The sequence below is a fragment of the Branchiostoma belcheri genome, unplaced genomic scaffold (genome assembly GCF_001625305.1).
Source record: "Branchiostoma belcheri isolate BF01 breed outbred unplaced genomic scaffold, Haploidv18h27 scaffold134, whole genome shotgun sequence".
NCBI classification, from domain to species: domain Eukaryota; kingdom Metazoa; phylum Chordata; class Leptocardii; order Amphioxiformes; family Branchiostomatidae; genus Branchiostoma; species Branchiostoma belcheri.
In genome coordinates this window covers 32,700-52,400 of record NW_017802758.1, presented here as the reverse complement: position 1 = coordinate 52,400, position 19,701 = coordinate 32,700, and the positions used below count along the sequence as shown (strand labels likewise).

Sequence of the window (19,701 nt, the reverse complement as noted above, 5' to 3'; positions counted from 1 at the left end):
ATGCAGAATAAAATCTAAGTACCATTGACATGTTGGTGATCTCTGAAACTCCTCTTCCTCCACTTTGAAATGTTTGTGGCCTGTTAAAATATGGATAAATATTGCATGTAATTATGTTTAAGTTTATTAACGCATGCCCTATTTTATGCAAATAAGATCCTATTTTCTATCAATTAAATCGGTTGTTTATATATTTTTCATCCATGCACAATATTGTTAACTTTTATCTCATTGCAATTTTTATATATTTGTAAAATATGTTAGGCGTATACAAGTTCCACATATACATGCACATTTATATACCATACATATATATTTAACATTTCGCTTGTAGGTCATTGTGAATTTGACTTGTATGAAACTGCAATTACTTGTAATATTGTAATGAAAATGGTAGCATATTTTGCAAAAAAAAAATTGTGTGGCATTTCCTCTCATGTTTTGTAACCTGAATTGTAATATGAACACCGTTTTGAACATTTGACCATATTGATGGTGTGCTAAATGCAACATGACTTGTGTCCAGTGCACTAGTAGCGTCCTATATATGTTTCTGCAATGATATAAAATAATAAGCAATACTGTACTGCAAAATAGAGTGATTGGAAGTTTGTTTCAAAGCAAATGTGGCAACTCAGAGTAAGTGAAAGGTCAATAATGAATGCTTGTCATTGTCTAGACCTCCTCAGCGCTAGCCACGGCACTCCCGTCAGTTAAACTTGGACACCCGGCCCGTACACAGGACCACAACTGCACGGCCGAAACACTGTAGAGCTCACACGCAACTGTGGCGACCATCCCTGTCATATTCTAAAAGTTCGTCATGTTTAAACAAAGCAGCAGCAACTCCATAACTGTTGTTGTCGAAGCCCTATGTCTGGATTTCGTTTCGGAATATTCCATTTCGTGTCTTTGACTAAGACATTTTTTGGAATATTCCATAACATGTCTTCGGTATGAATAATTAATTACAATTCGTGTCAATCATTTGAGATAAACAGCGTGGCCGGTGCCGTTTTGAAACATTCCAAATCGTGGTCCAGCTGTGCCATGATTTGGAAAACAACGTGTGCATTCCAAAACGTAATCCATCCAAAAACATGAATTGGAATAACATGTTTTGGGATGCAACAGCGATCATGTTTTGGAATGCAATATACATTCCGCTTCGTCTGATTATAAATCGTTTTTTTTTTAATGGACCACGTTTTGGAATGCAGGTGCATTTAACTTTCCAAATCATGATTAGACCACACCAAGTAAATTTTGTGGATGACGTCCGCGCGCGCATTGATTTTGGCCTGTTCCTAGAAAAAAAAATCCGCTTCCTGTAACTATGACCAAAGAGTCACGACAGTGCCGCAAATCGTTAGATTGACGTGAACCCCGTAACGCGAAATGGGTAAAGAGCACATGCTTTGCCTGCAAAAATGTGATGAAGGAAACAGGACAGGACGATAACTGCTGATCCACCTGATTTATTGCTGTTTTGATGATGAATAAGACTTCTTGCTTGTTACACTGTGTCACCTCATTCAATTTGTGTCCTAACATTTGTCGTCTCTTAGTATATTTCTAATCTAGGCATCTTGTTTTTTTAGGGCCATTTTTTTTCGCCCTCTCGCATTAGATTTAGGGTCTCCAAAGGACGTCATCCATAAAATTTACTTGGCCTTAGGAACGAAACATGTTCTGGAATGCAATAGACGGCATTGCTGACGAGAGGGAAGAAGGCGGGCATTTTGATGGATATTCGTTTTCGCTCTTTGAATAAACGATTGCTGGGTTTACCTGCCTTTTTGTGAACCTATTTTTTGTATGTCAATTATATGGCACAAGTATTTTGTAACAGAAAGTCCCCGCTTCGTAGCCGCTGTCTTTCCGTCAGTCAGCCGAATTTGGGTCGACGTATCCACATGTGCTTCTATTCTGGAACCGAGTTCTTCCTAAGTTAGGAATCTAGACTGACAAAAGCCCACTTCTTTGTCTCGTTGACTAAGTACAATCGATGGCACTAGAATATGATTTGATTTTTCACACAAGAGTTTTGAGAAAAACTGTGGGAAAAACAGTTAATCACACGGTCGTTTAATCGGGTGTTTGTTTACATTACTTCTGGTCGCTGAGGATCGGACTGAGGATCGCTACGGGATGTCCCCTATTCTTTTAATTTTCGACTCCAATCGGCTGGAGTGGATTTCCCGATTTCACAGATTATTTAGCTAATTACAAACATTTTGATTCGGAAAAAATTCTAAAAAATGGTATTCCCGCAAAGTCTTTTATTAGAATTAGAAGTAAAAACCAATTTAGTACATTTCGTGTCAACAATAGATTTTTATGGGTTTTGTGTCAAGCTGCGCATGGTTTCTAATATTGATAACATCTAATATAATCTAATGTAAGTTTTATCATTAAAAATATATAATTCATGCTTAATTTATAAATTTCATCAATACTTCTATTTCTTTTAACAAAAAGGTTCATATGAACGTCTTTAGTTTGTTTACAATGCATTTTAGGCTTTATCCCGAAAAAAATATTTCCAAATTCAAGATGGATGATCCAAGATGGCGAATAGCTTTAATATGCAAGATGTCATTTTATGACGACAAATATGCTGCTATGGGCATCATAAGTCAGTACAGTCTAATATTTTGTCATAAACATCTTTGAGTAAAGTTATGTTGTATACCATTTAGTTTTCAGGGGAAAAACTATCTAGACGGGTTCGGCCAAAAAAAAACAAATTAATGAAGTCATAACGACAAAAAAATTGTACTTTTGATAAATTTCTACTACAATCCGAAATTTGGTGGTCATACGATGTACCGCTCTCGAGTTCTGTGTTCCCCCCGTTCCAAGAATCCGCAAAAAGCCCAGTCTAGATAGGGTTAAATAAGGTCCTGATTTTGATAATTTCTCGTGATATTCACCTTCACTCAGGTTCTAATTATGGTAAGTATTAACTTCCCAGCAGTTACCACTATAAAATTGTAACAAGGATAGGATAGCAATGTTTCAAGTACCATATTTACAACGCTACATCCTCAAAATATGATGAAGCTAAAATCATTGTTGATTCTGCCTAAAACCCGATGATCTTATGAAACAGCCTATCAACTTCTGAGCAAATAATGCTTTCTTACCATCATCTTAATCCTTCATGTACCTCTACAGAATTATTTTGAACAATGGCAAAACAAGACTATAACCTCCACAAGCATTCATTTCTTTGACAATAAATATATTGTACTTTCCTTGAAATATTGAATGGAAAACACACCCTACTTTGTCAGTTATAGAGCTTCAAAAATAGCTAAAAATGATAATTTCCGCAGATGTCCATAATATGGCCTACTTTTAGGAAAAATTACACAGCATATTTCAAAAGCCAAAAACACTGTATTGTCTTAGGGATGCCAGACCCTTGAATGAACCTCTTGAAAATTTTAAAGCTATTTTAAAAAGGCAGATAATTTGGACATTTCAGCACAGTTTTTGTCTTTCCGATATATTCAAGCATTTATTTGTAATCGCTTCCTAAACTTTGGCAATTTTCATGTTTCTGGCATGCCCAAAACAGGGAAAATGGCCCCAAAACATGTTTGGGCTGTTACCATGGCAACGATCGGTGTGGAGCCGAAAGAAAGCTATTTTGAGGTGTTGTGGGCCAAGTACTATCACTGTGCAAAATTTGAGCCAAATCGATTTTTGACCCCTGCCACCATTGTTTGATCCTTACAGACAGTTGCTCTTAAGGTTAGAAACAGTCAAGCAGAGCTAGAAGCGCTTGGTATCTCCAATGTAAACCTGAGTGAGTTGCATCTTTTTAAAGTTGTACATAGAGGGTAATAATGAGGAGCCTCTAAGAATAAAGTGCAGTTTAGCATTATCTGACATATTATTATGGTTGACAAAATGACCAAGTAAATCTGCAAGATTGCCAAAAAGTTCCGATCTCTCATTATTGTATAATGGACAATGTAGCATGAAGTGCATGACAGATTCGCAACGACACCCGCATCTACAAGAGGCACTGGTAGAGAGTCCTCGGGTAAACAAACTGTGATTGAGAGCACAGGTGCCGATGCGGAGCCGAACAAGAAGGGCGCAGGTGTAACGGGGGCCACAATTGTAATGTGGGGGACAAAGGGGGCGTACTAATCTAATGAGGTGTTTTCGGAACAAGGAGTATCGTAAAGAACGAACTTCCAGGTCCAGTTCATTCCAATGGCTTAAACAATAGGGTATAAAAGATATACTAAACCTATTAGTAAATTGTAACGAAAGTCGAAAGTCGTTACTATTTCTTAAATTGTACAGAGTGGTTTGAGAAATTTTAGGGGGGATTAAGTCAAAAAGATATCTCCGTGTTAGGCCATTGACTATTTTATGAAATAAAAATAAGCGATGAAAATGCCGTCTGCTAGAAAGAGACTCCCAACCCAGTTCTTGACAAACAGATAAGTAAGAAGAGCCTTTAACTGCTCCTGACACGATAAGAGAACATTCATATTGGATTCTTTGAACAAGAGCGGAGTCTTCAGCAGTACAGCCATGCCAGATCACATCTACATACTCCAAACAGGGACGGACAAATGATTTATAAATGGACCGGAGTTTCCCTCCGTATTTCGAGCAATTTGACACCCTCAGCCCGACGGGCTGTCATTTCTGTACTAAACGCGGGTCGGAATTTTTCACTCTTTTGGTGGAAAGGGGTGCCGTGCCGCTTATCAATACACTTGATTGATATTTTCTGCGCCCAATTTATTTAGGGGTAAATAAGGCACATCAAAGTACATTTTTTAAAAAAAATTAACCTTGGCTGCATGGAAAAATCGAATTTTCCCAGGGTAATGGCTTAGTACTCGAAGAAGCTCAGAACCTAATGTTTCCAAAATTTGAATTTAATTAAAATCGATGCGATAAGTTTATCGCTATCTTCGATGGCCCGAACACACCCATAACGCATATAGAACGTACCATCCCGGCTGTCAGGCGAAAAGGCCACATTACCATCCGCGCGGACTAATACCAGGAAGTCTTCGCTGGACCATAAACATTACGCCACCTATAAAGGCTACAACTAACAGGCTTTTCAGAAAATACAAAGATATGTACAAAGATATTACGATTTCAGGGATATCGCGGCCAATACATACCATACAAAGTCACGTTTCCGGCGATTTACTGCGTACTTACTTAGACTCTGGTCAGATTTAAACTCCGACCCGGAACCTTAATAGCCTAATATCAAACATAATGGATTGATCCTCATCGAATTATGCAAATTAGATCCTGATTTGCATAATTGTAATTAAGTTATGCCGAGCATCCCTTAAAAACAAATCATGTGAACCCAGGGTCCACACACAATGAAGTACTCCCCACTGTGGCTCTTCCAGCAGCTTGTATAGTGAATTGACCCCCATAAACACATAAACATCCCAGGCTGTCTAGTCTCTGGAAACAATGACATGGACAGATTAGCATAATACCGGTCGATCGGATTCAAAGGTTTTCAAAGTAACATCACAAAACTATGTAGAATGATCAAGATAATTGTAGCTAAGTCAAGTAATCAAGAAATTAACTATCAACAGCTTCCAGTCTCTGTTCAATTTCAAGTTCATAAAAAGCCTGTGTCTATTAGTAGATACAGGATGCATATTTGTAATTTGAAAATGTCCTCACAGCTGAATTTGCGTTGACAGTCAGTGTGTCTACTAGTAGAAACATGTCTTCTAATTCTGGTGTCCATTTGGTAGTCTAAGAAAACCGTATGCATGTAGAGTGGAGCTCTGTTAGAACCGTACAAGTAACTGCAGGCCAATGTCTGACCAAGGCTCTGACACTACCAGGCAGAGCTTGACCAGCCAGTGTTTTTATTACATTTTGGATTTTGTGAAACTAACTTCTTACAACAGTACTTCAATTCTTTATATATCTGTTTTTTTTTTCATTTTAGAATGTCTTGAAGAGAAACTTGTCTTGGTCACTCACAGTCTTAGCCAGGTCTCTGCCCATGTTACCACCACGGTAGTCAGAGGTAGACTGAGGTCCGGTTGTTTATGTTAGCCGAATTTATTGGGTGATTTTATAGTACAAGCACGGCCTTGAAGCTAGCTACATACCAAAAATCATGACGATCCGCAAACCATTTTTAGTGATCCTCGATTTAAGATTTTTAACAAACCATCTTGCAGTTCTATAACAAGCTTCTAGGAGCCTTAACTCACGTGACGACTTATTGAGCACAAGAGCTACCTACCACTTATAATTCATGACCCTAGCATGTCCAGATAACGAGATGACAAAACCGGAACATATTCATAGTATTTCCTCATTAATTATGCAAATAAGATCCTTCTTTTCATAATTGTAATTTAAGTATGTCAAAAATCACTAAAGCTACCTACCGACAAACCGTCCTGCAGTTCCAGAACTAGCCGCTGGTGGGCCCAAGTTACGTAACTTTTTTTCGAGCACAAGAGCTACCTACCATCCAGAATTCATGACCCTAGTATGTCAAGATCGTGAGATATCAAAACCGGAAGAGCTGCAGTGCCAAGAAGAGCCACTAAGGGGCCAAAAATCTTATTTCCAGTTTTCGCCACATCCTACCAACACCAGGTACCAAGTATAAAACCAATACATTCAGCTGATTTGAGTTATCTTCTTGATCAACAATAAATATGATAAACGAAGCTGAAACTAGAGTTTGGCGATCTCATACCGCCATAAAATATTTAGTGCTTTTGTAACCATGAAGTTTCCACTACGTAAATAATATACGGGATATCTCATGTATGAGAACACAGTTTCTTGGACGTATTGATCTGATGAAGTTTTTAGATATGACTGAGATATATCAGCTATATTTGATTTGTATACATGACTGTTCAATGTACAGTGTCGATAGTGCAAAAATGTGAATGCTGACGTCGCAGTGCCATCGAATTTCTGATGCTTGAAGATATAATATGAAGGTACATGTAATATGAAGTGCAAGGAGGGAGAGGAATGATGGTTGCCAGGATAATAATATGAATGTATTATGAAGCGCAAATACCTAGGGCGTGCCTTTTGTATGTAACTCAGAGTGTACCATCAGCAAGATCTTTTAAGGGTAAAGAAATACATACCATGCCATGGTATGAATAGTATGTGTCTAGACTATTAACCTGTGCGCTGCAATTTGAACTGACGTAAACATGATCCAAAAGACTACTTTGGTCAGTGGTTGGAGTCCGAACTGATTCATTACTGTCAGAACATTGTGGTTGGGATATTTCAGGAGGTCAAAATTGAAGTCCCCAAGAATTATTGTGGCATTTTGAAGTAAAGGTAGACTTTTTTGCAGCCTGTTCATGAAGATTGTAGGTTGGAAGCATGGTGGTCTGTAAAATAAATGGTAACAATGTTGACCCTGGTAGATGATTTAGTGATGGCTGTGCACTCTAGTTCGCTACTTGTAATTGCCAGTTTTGTGGGACAGACAGATTGTTTTAATTAAATCAACAACATTTTGCAGTCTATATTTTTCTTTTTTTTCTTAATACCAATCTTATTGGATATTTTATTAGTTTCGCAAGGCAACAAACGAGTTTTTGCACTCGTCTGTGATATTATTATAAATATGCATGACGTGCTTGTTTGTATACGCGTTGTGTTTGCATATGTATCAGTATATATGTATATTATGTACTAGTATACAGTGTTAGTTGCAGTACAGGTTACTACCGTGTACTTGTACTTCCCCTCTTACATCGGTCCCCACATAGCTGTTTTCTTTTTTAGTTAGCTGTGTTAATCAATTCGGTCAGTAAGTGTTTCGTCAACGGCGTCGCATTGTGTCAACTAGTTTTGAAATCGTACCTTTATCTGCTTTTGTGGCCTACTTTCAGTGTTATTACTGATCTTATTAATCATAAGACATATTGATGGCCACTGAGCCGTTTACCACACCTATTATATCTCATCATCTGTGTGTAAGTCGAAACTTTGTTTACGTAAAGTTTCAGCAACTTTACATGTTCCACTGTCGGTAAGATTTCCGTAGTCTCTACCCCGACATATATTTGCAATCGAAAGGCAAACCTATTTATTTCTGTTTTTTCATGTCTTTTCCTCTCTTTGTTCCCAAAGGTGAGCAACGCCATGCGTGCCCGTGACCACTCCCGGCTACAGAAGGAATTCACTGGTGAGATGGACAATATGCTCTGTTCTATCTTGGTGCCTACAGGTAAACTTCCGCCATGCCCACCCTAAAAGAGGCAGACTGCAGCAGGAATTCACTTACTAGCACGAAACCCAGCAGTGGAAGGATTGGGGTGTGCATTAATGTTTTTACCGAATAAGCATTGAATGATTAAAAAAAACTCAGACAAATAAAAAAAATGCCTTACACTAAAAATTAATATCATCACACAGTAAAGTTATTAAGAAAACAAAACAACCAGCATCATGTCAATCTGACTTGAAGGTTTGCCATGCCCAATATGAGGGAAACCTTTGGCTGGCATTGCAGGTGCCTGAAATAGCTATATGTCAGGTTAAATCATCATTACCTTCGTCAGGAAGGTTTTGTTTTCAGTGCGTTTGTCTGTCTGTGAACAGCACAACTCAAGAAGCTTTATATGTATTGTCCTAAAACTTGGTAGGTGAGTAGGTATTGATAAGATCTAGAAAATATTAGATTTTGGATACCCTGGCGGTATTTGTTGGTACTGCAGCAGAACTTCCGGTTTCAATATCTCATGATCTGGATGCTAGGGTCACCAAGTTTGGATGGTAGGTAGCCCTTGGGCCAGGAAAGAGGTGACATGAGTTTGAGCCACGTTCTTGGACTGCAGAAGCATTTTTTTAATCTCAAAAGGAGGAAAACTCATGAACCGGTTGACAGATTGTCATTATGTAGGTAACTGAAGTGATGCTTGACATAATCAGATGAGTTGATTTGCATAACTAGAGTTCCCCGATCTCATACCTTCGCCAAATGATGTTAACCTTTATGACTGACAAATTATAGATTAGATTATTCCCCCCTGATTTAACAAATAGGAGCCTAATTTTCATGAATTATATCATTTTATCATAATCTCAACCAAAAGACAGTCTTATATTAACAAACAATGCATTCTAGCATTTCCTTATAAATTATGCAAATGAGGTCCTGATTTGAATAAATTATGTTTAATGATATTCACCTCAATTTAACTTTCAAATACCACAAGTATGAAATTCCAGGCAGTTATCATTACATAATTATAAAACTTTCTTATTAATTATGCAAATTAAGTCATCATTAACATAATCAATATCTTCCTGTGTTTCTCTCGTTGTCAATTACCAATGTCACGAGCTTCAATTGTCCTATCATGGAATGCAGCTGATTTATAGAATTTCCGCATAAATTATGCAAATTAAATCCATATTTGCATAATTGTCACATAATTATATTAAGCATCACGAAAGCTACCTACATACCAAAAATCACGACGATCCGTCAACTGGTTCTTGAGTTATCCCCTTTTGAATATTTTCAAGAATATATCCCTGCAGTTCCAGAGCAAGCCGCTAGGGGGCCCAAACTCACGTCACTTCTTCCCCACCACAAGAGCTACCTACCATCCAAATTTCGTCACCCTAGCATGTGTAGATCATGAGATATCAAAACCGGAAGTTCAGCTGCAGTACCATAACAAGCCGCTAGGGGGTCCAAAATCTAATCATTTTGAGGTCTCATCAAGACCTACCCACCTACTAAGTATCAAGACAATCCATCAAGGCCTTCTCAAGTTATCGTGTTTACAGACACACACACACACACACACATACACGAACGCCCCTGAAAACATAACCTTCTTGGCGAAGGTAATTAATGAGGAAATTCTATGAATCTGCCTCATTCGATGATACAACTATGAAACACTCGACACATGTAATTGAGAACGTTTAAGAATTGAGAAAATTTGATCTGAGGACACAGATTATGTAAATGGAGACTTACAGTGTATTTGCATTATTAATGGAGATTTGTTTCTTCATGCTAGGAATTCCATACTTGCTAGGTTTCGAAGTTAAGTGAAGGTGAACATTAGTAACGTTATTCAAACCATTGCGTCATTTACATAATTTATAAGGAAGTGCTAGAAAAGCCTCTTTGTTAAGGTAGGGCTGTCATTGGGTGGAGAATATGATCAATTGATATAATCCATGCAAATGAGGCTTTTATTTGCAAAATCAATTATTGAAATTCGTCAACCGACGTGGTTAACATCATTTGGCGAAAGTATGAGGTCGTGAAGCTTGTTCACTAAATGAAGTTAAAACTTTTTGAAATAATCGACAAACAGCTGAGACATTTTGGTGGTCATTAAATCTAGAGAACGTATTTGAAATACTTGTATCATTAAAACAAACTGTACAGACTACCGGATGTCTCATATCCCAACCTATGTGCAAAGGCTGGTCCCACTACTATCTAATTAGAGGTTGGTGGGGGAAGAATCGTTACATTTCAATATATGCCCCGTTAGACGGGGTTAGCGACCAAAAACAGGATATATATAGAAAAGGAACGATTCTTCCCCACTAACCTCTGATTGGGAGTAGGTCCCACAGGGTATCGCAAAAAAGCAATTCCCTAAGGAACGTATTGGTGGAATATTCAGAATATTTGCCAATTCAATCGCAGTACTATACTTATGACTCCGCCCCTGAGGCGTCGCCAAAAAAAACTTACGGGGGGGAACATTCGAAAACAATGCTTAAAGAGATTACTTAGACGTGTTGCTTAATCTTGGTTGATTTTCTGCAGAATAAAAATTTTCAAACACTCCCTTGAAATGCATCTCTGAGAAGTGTCGACGTGCACACTGATTCGTGCCCCTACTCTGTTGTGATACGAAAGTGCCACGTCGCAAAGTACTCGTACATGTACTAAGTAGCAAAACCCTGTGACCGAAATTTGCACATTTTGATATGCGTGATCCTGCTTTAACTAGGTGAATACGGTCTAGTAATGTAAAATATTGGTAAAAAATATGGTCGTAGTTTTTATGCAAAGAATCAGTACAACGAAACGCTGGAAGCAAAGGAAAATATTATTGGGCTGTTACGCTGAATTCTGAAACACGATAGTGTCCTTTGGTTGTGAATTAACGCTGTCACATAAATTTTAAAGAATTAAAACCAATTTATCATTAAAAAAATAAGCGTAAACGATCTTAATTTATTTTTCAGACGTTGAATGAACACCCGAGATCAGATAGAAGCTGGTACCTAATGTCATCGAAAAGGAAACAGTGCAACATCAAGGGTCGTAAAATACACTACCGGTACCATGGACGCAATAATATTAAAACACTGCCATGCTGGGAACAATTTCTGCATGCAAGTGAAAAGAAACATTACTAGCTAAACTGGGATGTAAACAGTGTAAAATACAAATAGAATAAAATTACCGGTGGTATGGAAGAACTATCAACGATCAAGATAATATACGAGGCAGAAAGAGCAGGATTTAGACAGGGAACACGTCAGCATAATAAACGCTATATGTACCACGGACAAAGAAATATCTTCAGCTTTTAAAATAGAAAAACAGAGTACTGAGTACAAAAAATGCTGCCATTTTCTAGGTGCAGGGAATTGATTACGAGTCATGGAACAATCGGTGACAAAACAGTACTATATAAGGAAATACGGGCAGCACTCAAGGCTAGGTAGCGTCCTACCAGTTCTAGGGCGAAAATAGGTCAATATAAGGGAAATAAAAATATAAGAACCAGTATAGAATCCTAAGAATATTAGTACAGGACTTACCGGAGTATCAGCGACGGATACTGAAGTAAAAACTACCGCGAGCGGCTGGATCTCCGCGCACACTAAAAATGTTCAAACACTGATATTATGGGCGGTCTCTGAGGTGTGCCAACGTGTGAGCTGATCTTATCTCTATGTTGTTTGTTGTTACTGCTGTGGTATAGGCAAGCTGCAGAGTAAACGTACATGTCACGTCATGGAGTGGACGAAGCTTTCAGGGGTGAGTTAACCAGTAAAAATTAATTCGAGTACCTTGTGATATGTTTTGGGACAAATTTGTCAATTTTTCACCTGCCATGACTTTTAACAGCCTGAAACCTTGATGCACGCAGGGAAACCAAGTAGACGGAAGGGTTTGCTTGTTAGATCTCCCCCTTATACAAGAAAAATGTCCTTTTTTGCCTGCATTCTCGTAAATTTAGAACAAGAAGCCATAGGTAACAATCCTCCGTGAAGTTTTATATTTTGCAACAAAAATAATCCCAAGCGTCAACGCCAGACCTACTGTGCAGACATAAGGCAACGGTTAATACAATGAGGGCGCGTCACATAAAACATAAAACATTAAAAATACCTAAATCCATTACTGCTCTCAGGGCGGGTAAAGATACTGTGCTTCAGGTTCGAAGTTCATTTTAATTACACACACACAATCATTGCATTCACATAAAGATCGGACTATCATGGCCGTGTCACTAGTAACAGAGACAGCCCCACCGTCTTACCGTGCCTGTTACGTATTAAGCGCGACTGGCAAATTCGAGCAACAGTTGCGTCCAGCACCGCGAGTGTTACTTCCGTGGTACCACTTACATGTATCGGTAATAATAGGAAACTAGAGTTCGATGATCTTATACCTCCATGACATGTGTATTGCTTTCATAAATCTTACGCATGGTGATGACCACCTGTAATTGGCTTACATTTTTCACCGCATATATTCAAATTATATGAGGCCATTTGCATATATTGTATCAATTGATCATACTCTCCACCAAATGACAGGGTTATCTTAAGAAATAAGGCTATTCTAGCGTTTCCTCCTAAATTATGCAAATGAGGTCCTGATTGAAATAAATTATGTTTAGTGATGTTTACCTTCACTGAACTTCCAATTATGGCAAGTATTAAATTCCCAGCAGTTACCACCATAAAATTGTACCAATTTGCCATTTATTATGCAAATTAGGTCTTCCTTTACATAATCGATATCTGCCAACGATCTTGTCGTTCTCACTAACATATGTCTATAGAGTTTTATAACCCTAATATGAAATACAGCTGATTTATATAATTTCCTAATTAATTATGCAAATTAGACCCTGATTTGCATAATTATATTTTGATTATGTCAAGCATCACTTAAGCTACCTACATACCAAAAATCATGATGATCCATCAAACGGTTGTTCAGTTATCCTCTCTCGAAGATTTTCAAAGAAACCACCCTGCAGTTCCAGAACAAGCCGCTAGGGGGACCAAACTCACGTGACTTCACGAGGACAAGAGCTACCTTCCATCCAAATTTCATGACCCTAGCATGTCTAGATCGCGATATATCAAAACCGGAAGTTGGGCTGCAGTACCAAGGGAAGCCACTAGGGGGCCCAAAATCTAATCATTTCCAGTTTTCGTCACACCCTACCAACACACCAAGTATGAAACCAATCCATCCAGGCGTTCTTGAGTTATCTTGTTGACCAACAGACGGACAGACGAACAGACGGACGGACAGATAAACGCAACTGAAAATATAACCTCCATGACACATTTCAGTCTGTATGACTTTATTATATTTATAGACTGTTACCATACAGCCATTAGTGTAAGTGTATATATATAATAAAGATGTATCCTACGTCATTTACATTACGTCAATTATGATCATTATTTTACAAACACTGACCGCTACAAGCCAAACCGGCGGCCAGGATGTTGATAGTATACAATATAATACGGTCCCAAATAGTAAGCACCGTAAGGCCATGTTAATTTGATTATATGGATGACATCCTCCGGGAGCCCCAAAACTGATGCGCGCGTGCGAATAAAAAAAAAGTTTTGAAAAAAAATTCTTTTCATTATGAAATCTACGTGGTTATGAGGGTTGAGCAAATGGCACAGAATATGGTTTGGCGAATAATCTAGTCTTCAAGTTCATGTCTTTACAATTTCGTCTTTTTTCGTTTGATTTTGACATTCTACGACATTGGTATAGTTTTTATTAATTTTTTTTGTAACTTATGGTATATTTTTGCTCATTTTGCAACTGTTTTGTACGATTTACAGTATGGTTGAAAACTTTTCTTTTTTTTTGGAAACGGCCGAAAATTCATGCGCGCGCGGATGTCATCCATATAATCAAATCAACATGGCCTAACTCATGATACACAGTATCTTTTAAATATTATACGAGACAAACATGTAAACAAACACTGACCACTACAAGCCAGACCGGCGGCCAGGATGTTGCTAGTATACAATACGGGCCTGAATAGGAGGCAACGTAACTCATGATACACAGTATCTTTTAAATATTATAACAGACAAACATGTAAACAAACACTAACCGCTACAAGCCAAACCGGCGGCCAGGATGTTCATAGTATACAATACGGGCCCAAATAGTAAGCCCCGTAACTCATGATACACAGTATCTTTCGAATATTATAACAGACAAACATGTAAACAAACACTGACCGCTACAAGCCAAAGTAACTGATTTCCAGCGAGAATGGTAGAAGGCAAGAAGCAAAGCATTGGAATCGAAATATCCGGGCGTTTCCGGGCCTGTACACATCCCGTGAAACTTGGCGTGTCCGGGTGTGTCCCGGTGTGTGCTGGAAATATCGACCACGGCGTGTGCGGGTCTGTGATACCCCGAGTCCGGTAATTAGTCGTGTGTACGGAAACTAACGGGCCTGTACACGTCACACGTCGCAAGTATTGCCAAACAATGATGGGTCACCATACATGTAGATGGTTTCGGAAGTGCGTGGATTGAGAGATGCACATGTGTTTGGCCGCGTGTAAGAAGAGCATGGAAAATGCTGGTTAGAAAACAATATTATTTTTACTCCCGTTCAGTTCAGTTTACTTCCGAAATCTAGCTAAACACGAGTTCGGACCATGAACCGAATTACTACCTAAAAACGTTGTAGGTAAAAGGCAACGCAACACAAAGACAAGACATCTAGATTGGATGGTAGATATATACAAAACTGCAGTCATTTACTAGCGGTTTAGATCATGTATCAAAATTTTGGACACCGATAAAAAATTACGTACTTTGTCCTTGTAAACCATATACTCTAATACAAAGAAAATTTTTTTCTACATTGTTCGAGTTTAAAAAAATATGCAGTTTGAAGGCGTCTGGTTGTGCCTTTGGCCTTATTCCATATTAGATATGGGCTGAGAAGGCCAAATGTACACATATTAACGTCTTCCTTGTGTTAAAAGTGTCTTCCAATTCAACTGGAAAACGTTTCTTTTTTCCAGTTTGTTGCCCTTCAATTGTAATTTTTTTTAACATTTTGGCAGTGCTTTTTTTATTAGAAAATTGTCCAGTATATCCTGTGAGTCATATTTGGCATATTTGGCGTGTCTGGTATATATGGCAAGGTGGAATCATTTTCGGTGATTGGCTGTTGAGATCATTGCGGCACACATGACACTAACTGTATTCATGCAGGACCAATGTTTAATGCTCGAGCGGTCACTAAAGACGCCGGTCACATTTTCTACATACATATTCATATTCTACATACGTTTCATTTTGTTCCGATTCGTGCATTTCGTTTCATTTCGCACTTTCTGTACACCGGACACAGTAAGGTAAGAGCGACAAACAACATGGCAGCTTCTTAGAACCATCCGGTATTAAATAGTAGTGCTGACAGCTTCTCATATCATAATCGAAGCATTTGAGATCTATTTGCCCAGTCAACAAACACACTGTCAGGGAGTAACCACTAGGGTCGCATTTGTTCAAGCATTTGGTTCATAAAATAACCAAGACAAGATGAATTCCATTGCAACTATTCTAAGTATTAACATGAAAGTTCATCTGAGTTGGTCAATTACATTATGAGAGATTCTGAACTGTTTTCCAACTCATAAATTTGACTCACCGGAATTTTCGACTGAATCGCTAAGTCTTCCTCAGCTATTTGACCCAAATGCTGTGTACACGTAATTTTTCCCACGTGTGACGTCAGCAAAGGGTCAAAGGTTGTCATATTTCCCCCCGTCCCGGTTGAGCGATGGTTGAAGTGCCCTGATGTATATGGCCTCTTTTATGCCTCTCTTGAAGTAAACCTGTTCGGTATCCAAAATTCTGACCCCCTCCAGATCCACTGTGTGTCTCGGTGATTCTATGTGGATGTGCTGTGACACCTCAGATGCAACAGAACTGGGTCGTCTATGTTCTAGAAACCTGGTTTTTAGTGAGCGCTCAGTTTCCCCGATATAAGTTTCCCGACAGGGGCCTCTGTTAGTGTTTCCCTGGCAACTTATGTGGTAGATAACCCCACATTTGTCTTCCTTGGGAGTTTTGTCCTTAGGTGCCACAATGAGCTGTCTTAACGTATTCTTGGTATGGCAACCGTTGCTATGAAACTTGTTTTCTTGGCGACTAATAGGAAACTTGAGATGTTAATATGTATATATATATATATATATCTTTTGCGCGCTGTCGAGTTACACGATAACATCAGTAAACCAACCAATACCAGGATGTGCCACGTATTCACGAATAGCCACCACCACAGTGAACAGGACGGCGAGAACACGGCTCAAGTAAGAGACAAGCATCCACAAGGAGATCTTTACGTAACACTGCAGGTGAGAAATATTTGTTGTCTCAAGTTGACTTTTAACATCACCTTAAAAGGCCAAATCGTGAAGTCCAAACCCGTCGTACGATATGAGACGTGTGAAATAGTTTGAAATCAAAATATCGTGCATGTGCCTTTGTAAATCTACCACATACGGCACGATCATCGCTTCGTCGAAGCAAGCGGCACGGCAAGTGGACCGGCAGACAGTACGCAGGGGAGTGAGTAAGGGGTGATGAAGCACTCTACTTATTGTTACCTTCGCCAAGAAGGTTTTCTTTCAGTAGCGTTTGTCCGTCTGTCCGTTTGTCTGTCTGTTTGTCTGTGAACAGCATAACTCAAGAATTTCAACATGCATTGTCATGAAACTTGGCAGGTAGGAAGGTCTTGATAAGACCTAGAAATGATCAGATTCTGGGGCCCCTAGTGGATTTTGTTGGTATTGAATCTACAAGGTTTTGATACCTCGCGAGCTAATTTGCATAATTAATAAGGACATTCTATAAATCTGACTATGAAAATAGGACTATAAAACACTTGTGACATGTAATTGAGAACGAGAAAGACATCTTAGGATATAGATTATGAAAATGGAGACCCAATTTGCATAATAAATTGAAAATTGAAATAATTTTATAATTGTAATTGCTGGGAAATTCATACTTGCCGCATTTAGAAGTTGAGTGAAGGTGAGCAGCAATCAAATAACAAATATGAAAATTATGTCTAATTTGTCATAATAAATTCTATAAATGTGCTGCATTCCATACTAGGATTTCTTGAAGTTGTGACATATGTAATTTAGAACTAGAGGAACATCACCAGATATTGATCATGTTAATTTATGCAAATGAGGCACACACAGAATGAGGTATTTTTTGTGACAATATGCTACACTGTCAGAATGTGTGAACTGTAAGGCAAAGGTTTATTTTGATATCTTAGAACCACAGCAGCTCTGACATTTGAGTACATGTGAGCAGTCTTAACGGACCTGTCTACAGCTCCCTTTGTCATTAGGAACATGATTATAATACTATAAACGGTATGTGTATCATGTGGACATACACAAAAGCCGCCATATTGGGAAATCTGACGACATTTCGTCACTCCAGCATGCATTTACTTTATTGGACGGTGACCCCACCAGCGTATGTCACCATCCATGAGAATCGCTGTGCTATCATGGAAGGGATACGCTGTAAGATGAGCGTACACCTCTGCCCCGATATGAATCGATGGGTGGAGGTCCCCTTTCCACGATAGATATTCATGAAGGTGATAGAATCGGAAGTGTTCTGTAGAACATCTCATATCTACCAAACTAGGCACAACTCAAACTTATCTTTGGATTGGAATCTGGCCGAAGAAAGTTTGCGTATAGGCATTTGCCTGGAACGACCTACCTGCCACAGTTAGAGTGGCCACGTCTTACCTGTCATTTAAGAAGGTTCTGAAACAACACTGCTGACCTCTGACCTCCTGACCTTGGCCTGGCTTAACGACATTGATATACGGTTAACGATTTTGTTTTGACGCTTGGTTGTTTTGTAACTTTATGTACTGTTTAATGTGTTGATTTCATTGTTTTCATGTGCAACTTGTTGTCACAGGGCATTCTGAAAAGCAATGTTATAAATAGCACTGGGGTCTCTACCCTGTTTAAATAAAACATAAATAAAATAAAAATAAAGATAGAATCGGGTGACGTTTTGGAAGGAACGTGCCTTGCACTTCGTTTAATTCGAAATCATGATTTGGAATGTAACACGTTTTGGAATGCAACGCGGGTTTGTCCAAGTGCATTACGTAATCGGCGTGCTAGCTAATTGCCTGCTATGGTGCAGCGGACAGATATGGGCACAAATGTATATTGGCGGAATTTCCAACACGGTGGTCAAACTTTGGCCAATTATTCCAACCTTTTTTCGAACCGAATCATGCTCAATATGACGTCATTCGAACCGAACGTTCGTTCGATCTGGGGTTACCCGCGGTCATTTACAGTTAACCCGCTACAATCAACTACTTCAAGCTCCGTTTATATGGGTTCCGCCTAACAGTAATGAAATACACCTTTTCACAAATATAAACTAATTTCGGGACGGTACATGTACATCTATACCGCCATTTTATAGTGGCTATGTAACATGTAACAAGTCAAGACAAGATGATGCAAATTAGTCAAAAAGCTTATGTTGTACAGAACAGGAGCGTAAGTGTTGTCAGTGCAGTGCTTGAGACTGCTGGGAGCGCCAAATCTCACGTGCCTGAGAGATCTACCCGAGAGAGTACATTCTTTCATATATTGCCTCTTTAACACCCCGTTCCCTCCTGCGTGTTCTTCGGTCTAAGATATCCGTGGACCTGATTTCGAAAGAGTGACCCTGGTTGTGTTGTAGGTGGTGGAAAATGTACGAGGTGTAGCCAGTACTGCAGCAGAACTTCCGGCTTTAATTTCTCGTGATCTGGACATGCTAGGGTCACGAATTTAGAGTGGTAGATATCTCTTGGTCTAGGAAAAAATTGACATAAGTTTGGGCCTGTTCTGGAACTGCAGGAGCGTTAATTGAAACATTTTCGAAGGAGGATAACTCAACAACGTGTTGACGGATTGTCGTGATTTTTGGTGTGTAGGTAACTCAAGTGATGCTTGACGTAATTTAATGACAAGTATGCAAATCTAAAGCTGATTTGCATAATTGATGAGGAAATTCTACAAATTTGCCTCGTTCGATAATAGGACTATGAAACACATGTGACATATGATTGAGAACGAGAAAGCATCTGAGGATATAGATTATGTAAATTAAGACCTAATGTGCATAATAAATGGAAAATTGTTATAATTCAATAGTTGTAACTGCTGGGAATGTCATACTTGCCACATTTGAAAGTTAAGTGAAGGTGAACATGAATAATCGTAATTTATTCAAATCATGATCGCATTTGCAATATTTGTGAAGGAGTGCTAGAAAAGCCTTTTTGTTACGATAAGGCTGTCATTGGGTTGAGAATATGATCAACT

At 38.8% G+C, this 19,701-nt stretch overlaps 1 protein-coding gene across 1 annotated transcript in view; it reads right to left on the bottom strand.

Moving 5' to 3' along the window:
• The window catches only part of LOC109464225 (carbohydrate sulfotransferase 15-like), a 41,885-nt gene extending 29,738 nt beyond the window's left edge, over positions 1-12,147 (bottom strand). The window contains exons 1-2 of the mRNA XM_019761163.1: positions 11,836-12,147; positions 23-80 (exon numbers count right to left, since the gene is read on the bottom strand). Coding sequence (XP_019616722.1) covers positions 23-31 — 9 coding nt within the window. The 5' untranslated portion in view covers positions 32-80; positions 11,836-12,147. The remainder of the gene's footprint in view (positions 1-22; positions 81-11,835) is intronic.
• Between the last annotated feature and the right edge of the window lie 7,554 nt (positions 12,148-19,701).